Here is a 16965-nt window from a genome sequence, read left to right as displayed (position 1 = left end):
TCATTTGGCCAACATCGACTGTGAAGAGGAAGAGGCGAACATGGGTGCAAACTTAGATGTTCATTTGTTTTGTTTGATGGGCCCTCTTTATAATGGGCAGCGTTGGGCAAGCAGAGGCAATTACGATAGTGTAAAGAGCCTAAGTGCCTATGATAGATATGATATGATAGATAGATGTTTATTCATAATCGGCATAATGGCGGCAAACATCGACGGCCATTCGTTGGGCCAACGTTGCTCATTGTGAAGAGGGCCCATGAAATTCAGAGCAGCTGGTTAAAATTCGGATAAGGTCAGATAAATGAAACAATTTTAATAGTTATTAATAATTTATTATGTCAACGAAGTGTTACAGGTGTAATTCAATTAGTCACCGTCGGACTTATACTCCGACACAATACAAAACTAATTATATAAAAATATTTTTTATTTTCATCTACCATTAAATTGATACATGCGTTTCCGAGTCAATTTCGTACACATTGTGTGTACTCATAAACTTTATTGTTGTAATTTCAAATCGAGACCAATCCACCAGTATGTAGGTGAAATAATAATCAATGTAACGTAATATATACGCAAGTAACAATTATTTTTAAAATATTTAACCATTTCCTGCAAACCATAAAACTCAAACAATAATTACTTAAGATGATTAAACGTATTTGTGATTACAAAGTATAAACTATTAATAATACAAATTTAAATAATATTTTACATATTTAGACATGCTTGCTATCGTCGAACAGCTTATAATTTAATTAATTACAAAAAACACTTATAACCTCGCCTATTATTACAAAAAATATTTTCAATAATTACTAAATAACAAATATGACGAATGCAGACTTGGTATCCATCACAAGAAGCCCTTAAATACACGACACTATTGCATATAATTAAAGGTATAAGTGGTATAAATAAAACAGAAAAGTTAAAAATAATCGACGCGAACAAAACTTTCGATTATTAAAATACCACGGCTTTGGAACTTTCAGCGTTATGTATTTTCATAATATTCAATCTGGGTGGTGATCATGATGTTTTAAAGTATTATTTCCAGTGTGGGAATGTAGTGCAGTTAGGGCGCTTTCAATTTATGCGCTCGTCCGTTTTGCATGAAAATTGAAAAAAGAGGATCGTCTGTGTGCTGCAGCTGTACACCTAACGCACCGCTTCGGCACCGCAGCCGTCCGACATGAAACGCATCAAATGAAAGCGTCCTTAGACGATCTATTTAGTCATTTTCCAAACTACAGTCCTCTGCCATTTTTCAAAATAATACTGCTTTGAATTTAAAAGCGTCCTTAGACGACCTATTTAGTCATTTTTCAAACTACAGTCCTCTGCCATTTATCAAAATAATACTGCTTTGAATTTAAAAGCGCCCTTAGACGACCTATTTAGTCATTTTTCAAACTACAGTCCTCTGCCATTTTTCAAAATAATACTGCTTTGAATTAAGATATCTTGGTAAACCTCCCTGAAAACATTACTGTGATAAATAACCTAATATAAATAAGGTTATACTTGTTAATTATAAATGCTGGCGAAAGCATGTTCTCTGACCACTTATGACTTGAATTATATAAAATCGAATATTATCACCAATGTTTTTCTTCAGTCGATCCGCCTAATGAAAAACTATGTACACAATTTACAGAAGTAAAGTAACAGTTCGTTAAAACTACAATTATAAAATTATTACATTAAAATATACTTTATATGCCTTTTATACATTGGCTCAAAGTTAAGAATGAGTGAGGAAAGGACATTTTGGGCAGGAAAGAACACATTTAATGTGCTTTTATTACAGTTAGACTGTTAAACGGTTTACAATACTGTAGTAATAATTTTTGTGGCTTACATTTTTCTATTAGCAAGTTACAAAGGATATACTAAGGGCCGATTTTTCAATGCTTGGATAAAACTTATCCGTCCAATAAAGTATTACACGATAATATCAAAATGTCACGTAAACTGTCAGATACGGGCAATTAGACTACGTTTTTAATTGGTAGTTTTATACATTATTCGACGAGTAAGTTTTAACCAAGGATTGAAAAATCAGTCCTAAGTAGGAAATACATTCTAAACAACGATAAAAAGGTTAAGAAAATGAAATTAGAGCTAGTATTGAAATTTTAAAGCTATTGCAAAGCTTCTATCGCGGGCCTTGAGCGCGGGGACCGAATCCAGAAATTCCGTAACGAAAAAAAACCTCACGCTCCCCACTCCGACGGGCGGTGGTGTGGCTTGAAGGCATAGCATGCAATAGCTTTACCGCGGCAGTCCCCGAGTGCCACACGTCTTTTTTTTTAATCGTCTTTATTGAGCAATGAAATTGAAAAATTTTAAAATGTGTTATGAAATAAAGAACATTATTATATTAAAAAAATCTATACTAATACAAGACAGAGGAAAGATTTTGGTTGATGTTTGTACCAAACAAGCTACATCCGATAGTGAATCTTACACCAGTAGAAAGTTTATTTGAACATTTAAAATAATTTCAAGTTATTATCGTTTTTATTAAGAAATAGTTGTGTTTACAATTATAAATTGTAAATAATAATGTTATTCATTATTATTCCCATCATATTCTAATACGAATACAGGTATTAATGTTTAATCATGCAAAGTAATGAAAACAGACAAGAGAAAGATTTTGTACTAAAATATAAAACAGTATTTCAATAAATTTGAATCTGAGTACAGAAATATGAAAGTTAACAAACATTATTATAGTATCTAAAACTAATTTGAAACATAACATTAGTTCTTGGTTGTTTTTGTGTTGAAATGCTTGATTTCCCGTTTCCATACAATACTCGTTGGACATCGCAGTAAAGACGTAATCTAAAAACGAAACAATTGACTATTTTAAGAAGTAAAAAATAAAAGTATTAAATTTAATATGTACGACACAATTTTATTGGGTCTTGCAATCAAATCTTGATCAAATATGCGAGTTAGGCTCGTTTAAAATAATATTGAAATATATTTACAAAAGGTAAATACAGATTAGTAAGCAGCTCAGTGTTCAAAAACTTTAACAAAATTCCACTAAAAGAAATAAATATGTTATATAACAACACCATTTAGTGTTGTCATTTAGAATCTTATGTTTCAACAAAATAGTTATTGCTCCAACCATCAGGCGAACCACCAGTTCGGTTTCCCGCTTAATTCTCCTAGAGGCGTTCCAAATTCAAACCACTCCAGCCATCATCATGAATCAAAAACTTCCCGGGCCAGGTCAAAAAAAAAACATAAACATATTCACCTAAACGCTGTTCCAAATTCAAACCACCCCAGCCATCATCATAACCAGCCAGTTCCCTAGCCAGCTCTAACAAAAAAAAATCACCTAAACAGCGTTCCAAATTCAAACCGCGGCTAATCGTCCCACTCGCCGTCACTCGTGGTCTGGCTGTCCTCCGAGTCGGACGAGTGTATCGCGCGAGCTCGTTCTTGTAACGCTTTAGCGAGTGCACCGGCTAGTCCGCATGTTGGGGCGGAAGGTTCTACTGGTCCTGTTACGCGGTTCACCTGAATAAAAACACAATTTTTTTTTGGACAATTTTCACACACGGCACGATCTGATCCCATACTAAGCTTCCGCTTGTGTTATGGAAACTAGATGGCTGATAAACATTCATATATAATTTTAAATAAATACTTATATACAAACAAACAATCAAACAATATAGATAATTAACACCCAGACACAGAGCAAACATCTATGTTCATCACACAAATATTTGCCCCGGGTGGGAATCGAACCCACGACCAGTGGCTTGGAAGGCAGGGTCACTACCAACCAAGCCAACCGGTCAGTCATTAGTAAATACACACACAAAATCACATACAGATAACAAACAGACAAAGTTATATACTGTAAAATACATAGACAAACTTTTTTTTTTTCAGAAACAAAGTCATTTACGAGCAAAACTATAAATTTAAACATAGTGATACACACACATATTTCAAAATCGTGACACACATGCACAGAGCGTGGATTGTGTTATTGTTGTGAAACGTATACACATATGCGAATGTGTGTATATGTACAAAAAGATCTACCTAAAATGTTTATCTCAATTATCTTTCAATTAATGATCCTAAAATTGCTTCAAATAAGCTTTATTCAAACTTTGGAATATCGAAAGTAATAGGTATCGAAAATTTTACTCATATTTTCAGTTCCTAAATAATGAAGAAATACTTACAGCACGCAAATTGATGCCCTGTCGAATTTCACTCAGCAAGTTACTCCTGCTGTCGTCGTTGAGCGAAGTCTTGGATCCCACTTCAACATGCTGTAACGTAAAAGTAGTTTGAAGAATTTGATATAATTTAATTTCAGGAAAGGAAGTGCTATAACAATTAGCATTCTTTGCAGTACTTTTAATATTTAATATAACAAAATTAACACGATAAAAAAATTTAATAAAAAAATAGTTAACAAACAATGTCTTCACTCCTTTTTATCGTATAAAATATAAAATAAACTCACCATTACCATTCTGTTGCCTACAATTTACTGGTAACAAGTGTCTATAGTTCGCACCAGGAAGCTTATATCTAATACACTGGAGATTTCAGTATGAACATTAACTTGTAACAAGAAAATATGACCCTGAATGACGCCTGTATGTTTTTTTATCCCTTTCACACCAACTTGCCAAGTTAGGTGTGAAAGGGATAAAAAACATACAGGCGTATTTTCTTGTTACAAGTTAATGGTCACAGTGCAATCTCCAGTGTATTAGATATAAGCTTCTTGGTTCGCACGCATATAAACGCGCGTGTCTGTCACAGGTACCTCTACAAACCTAGTGACAGACTACACACTCACCCGCAGAGTCTTGCTTCCATTCCTGATGCTCTCCATAAGCGCTGCCCTACTATCTTGTGATTGTTGGCATATCTGGTGCGAGGGGATTATATAACTAGTCATGGAACACTATACACCTACCCGCAGCATCTTGCTCCCCTGTAGTCCGCACGCATCTCTATACACGTGCGCCTTTCTGACTTGCTACTATAATATAGGACTCACCCGCAGTGTCTTGTTCCCTTTGCGTATACTCTCCTTGAGCGCTGCCCAACTATCTTGTGATTCTGTAGGCATATCTGGTGGCGGGGGCGGTGCGGGGGGCGCGGGGTCGTACCTGTATACCTAGTCATAGATAACACTCTTACCCGCAGCATCATTGCTTCCTTATAGTCCGTACGCACCTTAACACGTGCGCGTCCGTTGGCTTTTGCTACTACAAAGTTATGGGACTCACCCGCAGTGTCTTGCTTCCATTTCTAATGCTTTCCATGAGCGCTGCCCTTGAATCTGGTGTTTCAGCGGGCATGTCGGGCGGTGGGGGCGGTGCGGGGGGCGCGTGGGGCGCGGGGGCTTGGGGCGCGGGGGCGTGGGGCGCGGGCGGCGCGGGGGGCGGCGGCGGGGGCGGGGGCGCCGCGCTGGGGGGCGGGGGCGGGGGCACTGACGGCGGCGCGGCCGACGGCGCTGTGCGTGAGCATGTTACATTGTCGAGTGTATTGTTTTGGAGAGCGTATAGTTTGACGTTTAATATATACGGTTACCACTATTGGGATACAGCCGCATACAACACTTTTTGAAAATTTAGTTGCGGTTTCATTTTTGATATCTAGAAATCGTATTGTACTATATCTTGGGGTATTCCGTATAATTGAGTCCATTCAGAGATATGAGAATTGAGAATACGCTTTAAATGTGCACACGCAATTATATTATGTCATTATGTTACGCTTTTCTTGCCATCGCATCTTTACAATAAGATATAATGGAAATAATAATTATAAAAATAATATAAACTGTAATTGATAAAACTTTCATAATATTATTATATTCACATTTTATTAAAAGTTGGTAAACTGCGCAAACTGTAGGTAATCCCAACATTTAATACTGATAACTTTTTGAGTACTATAACTTGACTGAAAAATAATTTAGTATTGACATTTCAAAAGTAACTTTCTATATAGTTTAATATACTCACGTTGCATCGGCCTCGGCGGCGGGTTGCGCGCGAGGCCGGCGGGCGGCGGCGGCGGGGGGGGCACGGCGCGCGCTGGCGGCGGCGGCGGGGCGCGGGACGCTGTGCGAAAGTGTGCTTTATTTATATAGGCGTAAGAGCGAGAATGGCTTGCGGTATTTTGTAAAAATTTGTCATTTTCGTGATCTTGGTGCATACGATTGTGTGCTTTATTAGTATGGGCGTAGGAGCGTTTATGGCTTGAAGGATTTTGTGGAAATTTGTCATTTGCGTGATCTTTGTGCACACGATTGTGTGCTTTATTAGTATGGGCGTAGGGGCGTTTATGGCTTGTAGGATTTGTTACGAATGTTCATGTTTGTAACATTGGTGCACAGGATTGAGTCATGTTTGTAATATTGGTGCACACGATTGTGTGCTTTATTAACATGGAGAAAGGAGCGTGTATGGTTTGTGGCATTTGTTACGAACTTAAACGTTCGCAATCTTACAACCAATTGTGTGCTTTATTACTATGCGCTTAAGAGCGTATATGGCTTGCGGGATCTTGTGAACATTTGCAAGATCGTAAACTTGGTACACACGATAGTGTATTTTATTGCGGAATTTGTTACGAATTTCATGTTTATAATCTTGGTGCACACGATTGTTTACTTTGTTATTATGTGAAGGAGCATGTATACCGTGCGGGATTTGTTACGATTTTTTATAAATAAGATAATTCGTACAAACAAGGAAACAAAAATTTGTAACAAACGCCGTACGGCGTACAAGCTCGTTAAATAATATATTAAAACGATCTCCATGACCCAAAATCATTAACATCTGCAATAATCAGTAAAAGTTTTCTTCACTCATAAAAAAATTTGGTTGTCTGTAAAGTCGGTTTACTGAACGTTGAACGTGACAACGTCCGATTGTGCTTCTTTGTCGCTCGTTCCGCGCTCTCGCTTGCACTTTAAGCCTTACATGGAACGCCTCAGAGCGAGGTAACGCCGCATGAGTCATGTTTTTTCGTGCTTGCAGCCGGCTCTATCGAATTATAAGACGTTGTCACGTCAAAAAATGAACATATTTAGTACTCACGTGGTGCAGGCGCGTGAGCGTGCGGGGCGCGGGAGGGTACGGGCGGCGCGGCGGGCGGCGGGGGAGGGGGGGAGCTTAGCACCTCTGTAGAGAGACACATTTTTTATTGTTTATTTGTTTATGAAGGAAAATAGTGAAAAAAAGTCACCTAAAGAAAACACCTAAAAAATATAGCATTCAAATTCTATCGTATTAAAAATACAAATGTTGATATTATTGCAACTTTATTTAAAAAATGGAAGAAGCATTTAAATAACCTAACAAACCAATGGTTTCAATCTTCCAACCAATACCCGCGGCCCCATCATTAAAGCGGCTCGACGGAACACAGTGGGGTTTTAGTCGGTAAGAATCCGACATAACCCACGGCTCCTTCCCCGGGGGCCGTGGGTATCTTTGGAAGATTTCCCCACTTAAAAAAAAGTCCAGGATCATTGATACCTATCCCCGACATCTATAAATAAGGAATATTTTTCAATATTTTTATTTTTTTATTTTGTGGTAAACACAAATTTAATTGTTGTAAAATGCATTCTTACAGAACAGAGACCAAAATTCCTTTTGTTTACTTAAATAATGTTCAATACAGCATTTTTCGTATATTCCTACCTTTAGGAGCATCATGTAGCTCCTCCTTTACTGCATCTAACCCTCCGTTTCTATTAATAAAGTCGTATATGAACTGTCTCGTGGCATGGTCTTGTAGTTGCGAGTCGCTGATACCGGCTTTGAAGAAGAAAGATTTCATTTCTGCTTCTGGTAGATTGTCTACGTCGAAACCTGCGAAATACATTTATGCTTAATATTATAGAGAAGAAAGATACGATTTGTTTATAGGGATTAATTATATAGTAAATGCCGAGTTCGAAAATTGTCATAATATAGCTTATACATAGATGGCATAGATGTCGCTGTCATTTGGTTGAATCTGGTATTTGATTGAAAGACTAGTGTCTTCTTTGAACGACGCGGACGATTCATTGAATGACTTCAAATATATTTTGGAAAAAATTATATCATTACCCAGACAAACAAGAGAAACTTTTTTCAGAATTTTCAGATGTTTAGTTTTAACTGCACCCGTATGTAAGTATCACTACATAGTATAAAACAAAGTCGCTTTCTCTGTCCCTATGTCCCTTTGTATGCTGAAATCTTTGAAACTACGCAACGGATTTTGATGCGGTTTTTTTTTAATAGATAGAGTGTTTCAAGAGGAAGGTTTTAGTATACAATTTATTAGGTTTAAGACAAAGCGGGCGAAGCCGCGAGCGGTAAGCTAGTCTATCATAAATCTATAAACTTATTTACCTTTATCAGCATCCCACCCTACATGCGATATATGCTTGAAGTCTTGCGGCGCGCCGATGTCTGCCTTTGTCAGTTTTCGCGCTTTCTGTTTCTTGCCTTTCAATGTGTATCCACTGCCTGTAAACGGATAATTATTTATAGTGATTACTAAGAAATCTCTGTTTTAATGATCATTCATCATAGTATAAAAGAACACCCTTTTTTTTCAGTTTCTATATGAGCGGGGAAACAAGCTTATGATTCGCCTGATGGAATGCGAATACAACTGTTTATGAGCATTAAAAGTACACAAAAATATTATTTTTGGCTTGTTTGGTTGCTATTTGGTAATCTATCATTAGTGTGAAGAATATTCATTATTACATTTAGTTCTTATATATCTTCATTCTATTTCATTACCTATATAGTTTCGGTGTGGAGACGAAGCTGTTTGCACGCTATCTACGCTCTATCTAATATATATTATAAAGGCGAAAGTTTGTAAGGATATATGGATGTATGGATGTTTGTTACTCTTTCACGTAAAAACTACTGAACCGATTACAATGAAATTTAGCACACATATAGAGGGTAACTTGGATTAACACATAGGATAGTTTTTATCCCGGAAATCCCACGGGAACGGGAACTATGCGGGTTTTCCTTTGCAAACGCGGGCGAAGCCGCGGGCGGAAATCTAGTGGGAAATAATATCAATAAATAAGACTACAATCTCACCAGAAACAGCATTGCTCTTGACTTGCGCGGGCGCAAGTACGGGCGTTGCGACGGGCGGCGTGTGCGTGTGTGCTACGCCGTTCACGCGAGCGGATAAGTTCGGCGTGCTCGACGCTGAGCTGTTCGCACGAGACGCTAACATGGAACGCTGTCTACGTTCTATGGAAATAATAATAATAATTAATAATTTAGTATTTTATTTCCCATCATATTGCAAGTATAATAATTACTTATTTAACACTTATAAGCTATACATTATGATGTTTAAAAAAAAGAACGTGTGTGCCGAGCACACGTGTCAAACATTTTTTCAATTAGACTTCTTATAAAAGCACTTTGAATTGTCATAACATTATATAAAATGTTAATGTTAAAAAAGTTATGTTATGACATGTGTCCGAAGTGAAACTTCTTTGGCAAGATTCAAAGATAACAAAATCGTTGCCTTACTCCATGACGTGACGGTATTGCCATGACGCTATCTTGAAATTTTACCCTCAATGCGCCTAAAGAAGTTTCACTTCAAAAATGTTTATATGCATCATTATACCGTCGAAAATAATACGGTTATTTGTATAGCGTCTTTTAACACGTAACTAATAAGAGTAATAATAAATAGGTAACATTTCCTTTATTTAATTAATTAGTTTCAGAATGTCATGTGTAAGTGATTTTAATCCAATCTAGCCTAGATAGGTAAAGGTCACTCTTTTCTTCCTCATGTTGATTATAATATGTAACAGTTTTATAAAAGCGTGCCGTGTACAACTAATTATGATAATTGTTAATTAATTATTGTTAAAATAATATAATATTGCTAAAATAATATTAACGAAAATTACTCATGAACTTGAGTTTGACCTAGTTTTCATTTTCTCGAGACTAGATATTTTATATTTTGTTTTATTTTTAAAAAGTGTACCAACTGTGTTACTTTCATTATTTTAATTTAGAAAGATCAGATTGAAAATCAGTAATCGTTCATTCTAACCTCACTATGTCAAATTCTTTTAGTGTAAACAGGCGTAGAGCATTATTTCGTTGTTCTTAGTGCATTCGAAAAGATTCTATTCAATGTTCTAATACTGAACAACACTGAATACGGGTTTTCGTTTACACTAAAAGATCACGAAAGAATGCTCATGCTCTAGCTCTATGTTCATTTGATGTACGTAATATTACTATAACACAAAATCTTACAGTCACTGATGATGCACATACAAAAACATCCAATGTGTGTTTGTTTACTCACAACCGTATTGTTAGCGGCTTTGTTATATCATATCTATAAACAGACGATTTCGTGTCTTAATGATTTTAGCATACTAATGGTTTTATTATCACTCCATAGAATACGGCCTTGATATTTCATTATGAAATTTCTCTCTCACACGCAACGCTTAGATAATGTTATTTTAATGGCATTAATGACTAATTATAATTAAGTATTTAATGCAATTCGCATTCAGTGTGAGAGTTAGAAAATTACGTAAGCCATTGTGCGAAATCTTAATGATATTAAAGTGTTAAGCTTATTTATGTCGTTGGCTTTCTCTTTTTATTCGATATCTTATTATAATTTAAAGAGGATTTATAAAAATATATATAAAGAGAAAATTTCAAGTTCTTTAACGTTAGAAAGACTGGAACAACGTTGCGATAAGTTTAAAGATTTATAAGAGCATTATTATGTAAATCGCAATTATTTATTCTCCTTACATATTCCAACTAACACATAACACAAATGTGTTTAACATTCAAAACTTGGCATCTTCAATTCGTATTCTCTATGACGTCATCACCCTAGGTAACCTTAGTAGACATAGACAAACATTTACTATAGTCTTTAGCTCTAATGAGCCCTCTTCACAATGGGCAGCGTTGGGCGAATAGAGACAATCACGATAGACATTTAGCTCCGCCGTCCGCGTCGTTGTAGAGTAATGTAGACGTTCATTTTTAACCGTAATGGCGACAAACATCGACGATCATTTATAGGGCCAACGCTGCCCATTGTGAAGAGTGCCAATAACACAGACTCTACAGACAGTGAAAGTTAAAGACAACGAACCTTCCCGCCTCTGTTTCCGCAGTTCGATTTTCTCGATGAGTATATTCCTGAGCACTCTGGCTTCATCTTCGTTGGCGAAGTTGAACGCTGTCATGTATTCCTGGAAATTAGTTTTAAATAGATTAATTATTATGATATCAGTGATTTGTGAAGGGCTTCTTGATATAAGTTTTGCATAGTTAACAAGACTTCTTGATATTGAAAAATTGATAAGAAACGGGAGCAAAATGAAGTGTTCCTGGAAAATTATTTTGCGTAATTCACTTATCTGAGAGTAATTTCTATCAATTTTCTAATCTATACTAATAATATTATAAAGAGGAAAGGTTTGATTTTTTGTTTGTTTGTTTGTATGAATTGAATAGGCTCCGAAACTACTTGGCAGATTTGAAAAATTCTTTCACTGTTGGAAAGCTACATCATTTCTGAGTGACATAGGCTAGGTTTTATCCCGGAAATCCCACGGGAACGGGAACTATGCGGGTTTTTTTTTGAAAACGCGGGCGAAGCCGCAGGCGGAAAGCTAGTTTCTTATACAAAAACAAATTAATTTCTCATCCTAACTAACATAATATTTAATGTATAGTTCTAAAATAGTATTTTTGATAACTTGTAGCAAATATTTTTTTGTTATTAGACAATTTTTAAGCCCTGAATCCTGTTAACTTGACCCAAAAATAGAGCCACTTTTTACTAACAATTCAATGTAGGTACCTTATACTGTTATCTACAGTGTCTACTGTCTAATAAATATATACGACAGACGAAATTTTAGATGCATAGCAGAAATACATTTAAAGCGTGCAGACACGATTCACGAAACGAATCGGTAACGGAATATCATGCCATGAGTCAATCGTTTGATCCAAATATCGGCTTTTGTATCACATATTCAATTAAAACAATGATTTACAGCAATGCTACATTCCAAATTTCAGCGATATTTGGAGCTGTATTTTTGCGGAACAAGACTAAACGTAGGGAATTCTTCCAAAAATTAGATGCATCGCAAGCCAAAATGTGATTTTTTATACCTAGTTTATTATCCAACACTTGCTCGGAGGAAGCAGGGATGGTGTATAGCTTGGTAAGAGCTTTTCTTACAGCTAATGCTGGCTCCATTGGCTTGTTTTAAATATGTTTAATTAATTTGTATTTAATTTGTAAGGTTGTTTGTTGCAATGGGGCTGCCATGAACAACTGTTTAAAAGTCCAATTGTTTATAAAGCCGCATTTTAAATAAATGATTGAAAAAAAAGCCGTATTTTCAAATCAAATGTTTAAGATGAGGGCTGCGTAAATTATAGCTGATTGTGTACCAGAAACTAATTAATGACGTTCTGGGTAACGTCATTAGATCATCCTAGTTTTCCTGTTATCGTGAAGTTAATTATGACCTATTTATTACGTTGCAGCTTACAACCACATTTTAAAAGCTTCATAACGGGAAGCCGGAAATCAAACATGTCATAACTCAAACAAGGCCTGAGCATACTCATCCTCAAAATGCGGTTTACTTTTAATTCATTAACAATACGAATAAAAACAAATGGTAATTAAGATGAGAGTGAAATTAAGGATGGACAGGATTGAGAGACTTTTACCCAAAATGTAAATAAACTTAGGATTATAACAGTTTAAAGGTTTTTGTGTTACTGACCTCAGCTTCAAACGTATGTAAATACGGTCTTGGACTCTTATATTCTATCTGCATGTACACCTCATGTTCCCATATCATCGACTTCCTGTATAAGCAATAGATCCTGAAGAAGTACGATCGTTTGCTGTTGTCCTTTATCAGGCAGAGCACACCTGTGTCCTTTTTCTTCCATTCTGTGTGGCCTGGCCCTTCCGTGGTGAAGAGCTGTACTACTGCTGTCGCTAGACTCTGCAATAAACGATCGAATGAAAATCACTGAGCGGCAATGCTAATCAGCGATGTATGAACCAAGTATGTAGTGACCTAACTGATACTTTATAGTTTATAGAGCTCAATATGTTAAGAAGGAAAACATCTTCCGTGGCCATATTGCAAACCATTGTTTAGTGCAAAAAAGCCACAGAAAATAAACATTATTTTCAACAAAGATTTTGGGAACTATTCATATTATAATGTGAACTAAATGCATTTGTTATAAGATATCTTTCTTCATGACGAGTTTTATCGTCTATCTAACAAAACCCGTTACGGCAGTCGATAGTCGCCGAGAAAAATACGAAAGCGCGAAAACTTGAATCTAAAGAAAAGGATTAGTATGCGCGCATGTTTCTTGATCAAATCTATAGATAACATGACTGGTGTATCCAAATGAGACTAGACTTTCACAATGCACTTCCTTCCTCTGTTCGTTTTTATGGGACTACAGTTATTGTGTTAAAATATGGCTCGTCTATTATTGTATTGAATTCATTAAACCATACAATACTACTTGATAACTTAAAGATTATTTGTAACAATTTTAGTTACAATAGTTACCATTGAGAGGGTTTTAAATGATTGTTGGAAAATATTATTATTTACATTAATTAAATGAAATCTTTCAAGCAATGTATTGCAAATAATATCCATAAATTTGAACAGTACATCAATTAAAGTTAAAACTTGGTAACACATACAATAATATAAGAAATCAATGTTCCTAATTGTTCCTAACATTGATTTTTGAAGTGAAAACTTCTTTAGCGGCGTTGGGTATAAAATCTTAAACGCGTCAGGACACGTGGCCTGATCGAAAAAGCGTAAGACGGACTTTTTTTTAGCCCTTATATTCCATGCGTAAGACGGATACCATTCCAAAATATCAAACATGCTGAGGGTTAATAAACAAGTTTTCACTTCTGCCGGCACTCCCGAAGTGCAACCCGTCTTTATTTTTAAGTTTAATGATGCACGTAAAATCTTTCCTAACAGTTTGCGAATTTTGATCTATTATCTAAGCAGTTGTAAATTAATGTATAAAAGACTAGTCTTTGTTTACATAATGAGAAAGTGGAGACAATAAACTATTCACATGTATTATGTAATAGTAAAAACTAACACAGAGTGGTTTCTAAGCCACAAATGGTATTTAAAACATACAATTTCTATTAATATTTCAAGGTAGTCCATTGACCTATTTATTGATTTGCTGTTCTAGTTTTTATATGAAATATAATAATGTTTGAAGAGAAAATACATTATACAGCCTTCTTCATTTATCTAGCTAGTTAAATTAATATGACTCGGAAAGATCTTGAATATAAATTTTAGAATCCATACTAATATTATAAATGCGAAAGTAACTCTGTCTGTCTGTCTGTTACTCAATCACGCCTAAACTACTGAACCAATTTTCATGAATTCTGGTATGGAGATATATTGATACCCGAGAAAGAACATAGGCTACTTTTTATCCCGGGAAAATGGCGCAATCCCGGAAATCCCACGGGAACGGGAACTATGCGGGTTTTTTTTTACTGCGCGGGCGAAACCAAGTATAATAAAAAAAAATTCAATAATGAAATGTTCTATAAAGGATAAGAGAAGATAAGAGTTTCTTCTCTTCATGCTTTCTACTTAAATATATTAATGGTATCACATAATAATATGTACTGAAACCAAATATTTATAGAAATTAATTTGGTACATCTTAGAGCGGCCATACACGGGCAGCTCGAGCAGTTAATGGCTGGGCATTTATTTCTTATTTATAATGTAATGTAATGTTGTATATTAATAGTTTTTCTTGACCAAATGAACCTGGTACAAACAATAATTGTTCAAATATGCTACGCTTTAATTAGATGCAACTTTTTTGTATTCAGGACTATCAATAAATTTTATATATAAATCCATATACTGTGAATCATAATCAAGATCATGATTTATTTTCTTATGAACATACATACATCATTGATAACATATATTTTTGTCTTATCATTATAGGTAGGTATATTAAATTCCTCAGATAAATTTGAAACTGTTTTTATTACAGTTTTCCGGTTTCCATTTTCTATGACTAAGATATAGGCAAATCAAAAATATATTATTCATAATTTTATGGAGTAATTAATATTAAATACTAGTTGCTCCGGTAATTTCACCCCCGTGGCTCCTCTCTTGTTGATCATAGCATGATGATATAATATAGCCTATAGCCTTCCTCGATGAATGAGCTATCTAACACCGAAAGAATTTTTCAAATCGGACCAGTAGTTCCCGAGATTAGCATGTTCAAACAAACAAACTCTTCAGCTTTATAATATTAGTATAGATTTCATTACGATCTTTTTGGCAAACATAATATAAGTGATCATTATCAATCCATACAATATAAAGTTAATGAACACTGTGATTCATACATACTTGTTAAGCAGAATGGAAAGTGGGATGGCAATAATATTTATTATTTTAATACTTTTATACTGTATGTGGGTTTTTATTTTTCATTTGTGTGAATTAAAGATAAATTTACAAGAAAGAATAAATTTTACATCAATTAGTCTGAAAAATCATAAAGGCCTTGCATTCATAAATTAATTAAATTTTAAACACAAAATAAGTTTGAAACAAAACTTCAAATAATTAATTGATTCATAATTACTAATGTGAAAAGTGGTAAAATTACGTCGCATTATTTTTTCTTTATCGAAACCAACTGATAATCGCCAGATAGGGCGTGATATGTAATCTGTAGCTTGAATTCAAAGGACACATTTTTTTTCATACAACTCACCTGACATTTTGGACCTATGAGACTAAACACCTGTTCGTTCTCTTCCCGAGACAATAGGATGCTCGGCCTGTTCTCACCTCTCGGCATTCTGCTTGTTGTTTATATAAAACACTCATAAAATCACTTTAAATAGGCACAGCCATACATATTGTTCATCACAGATTCCCAACGTATTAACACTGGACAACTAATAATTTGGCACTCACTCACTATACCTAACGAAAGGCGCATTCTCAAGACACGGAAATATTCTTTAATTTTCTATTCGATGCAAATTACCTGCTAAAACGGATAAATATGATTTACTTTCTCAACATCCCGTCTGTGATACATCAATCATTACACTGATGTTGCAAGTTTATGAAACGTCAAATTAATTTGGCCCACGCCTAATGTCAAAATGAATCATCTCACCTATTTATTTTATTAATGTTAATAAGCATTATTATGTATTTTAAAAGGCTATTAAAATATTAAAGGTATTCATTATATTATATCGTCAATAATTTATCGTATATTCATATTTCAATCATCGCGTATTTATCCATTAGTTTCTCTTCCCAAAAAGCTTGTATCTAAGACGAGTTAAAACAAAAAAAAAAGCCCAATGGCGGGTTTATTCAAAATTTAAAATTATTTCAAACTGCAAGTGCAAACCGCAAATTTGAAATTATACACCTACTAGTTTTCCTCAAGAATCAAGTTTTTCGTTTGTGAAAATAATGAAAATCGGGACAGTAGTTTTTGAGTTTATCGCAAGAGATGGACATATTATGTGTTCGAGGACTTTGTTTTGAAATAATATTATGTACCTAGTGAATAGTTCAAGGATGTGGAAGGTGGAAGATATTATGACGATTCAGTGAGTCATTCTTTGCTTTTATTAATATGATTAATAGAATGTTTAATAATACATACCTATATTTATTCTGTAGTAAATTAAATAACGTAGTATACTTTTACTGTAAGTTGTAGTTATTGCAAAGTTAATTTTTATCGTCTTGATTTATAATTATTAAAAAATTTT

At 34.9% G+C, this 16965-nt stretch overlaps 1 protein-coding gene across 1 annotated transcript; it reads right to left on the bottom strand.

Moving 5' to 3' along the window:
* Positions 1 to 310: 310 nt before the first annotated feature.
* LOC149490036 (actin nucleation-promoting factor WAS-like) lies at positions 311 to 16282 on the bottom strand. Its single transcript, XM_089714855.1, has 12 exons — positions 15939 to 16282; positions 12884 to 13111; positions 11224 to 11323; positions 9153 to 9311; positions 8436 to 8552; positions 7734 to 7904; positions 7125 to 7208; positions 6042 to 6140; positions 5301 to 5527; positions 4236 to 4325; positions 3371 to 3552; positions 311 to 2859 (listed from the first exon to the last, which is right to left on the bottom strand). The coding sequence occupies exons 1-11, from the start codon at positions 16023 to 16025 to the stop codon at positions 3400 to 3402; spliced, it is 1515 nt and encodes a 504-aa protein (XP_089570981.1). The 5' UTR covers positions 16026 to 16282; the 3' UTR covers positions 311 to 2859; positions 3371 to 3399.
* Between the last annotated feature and the right edge of the window lie 683 nt (positions 16283 to 16965).

Source organism: Colias philodice, chromosome 3 (genome assembly GCF_061535455.1).
Source record: "Colias philodice isolate Cphi_HAF_F1 chromosome 3, ilColPhil1 Martin Lab GWU primary, whole genome shotgun sequence".
In the NCBI taxonomy this organism is placed as follows: domain Eukaryota; kingdom Metazoa; phylum Arthropoda; class Insecta; order Lepidoptera; family Pieridae; genus Colias; species Colias philodice.
This window is presented reverse-complemented; position numbering and strand designations above follow the sequence as displayed.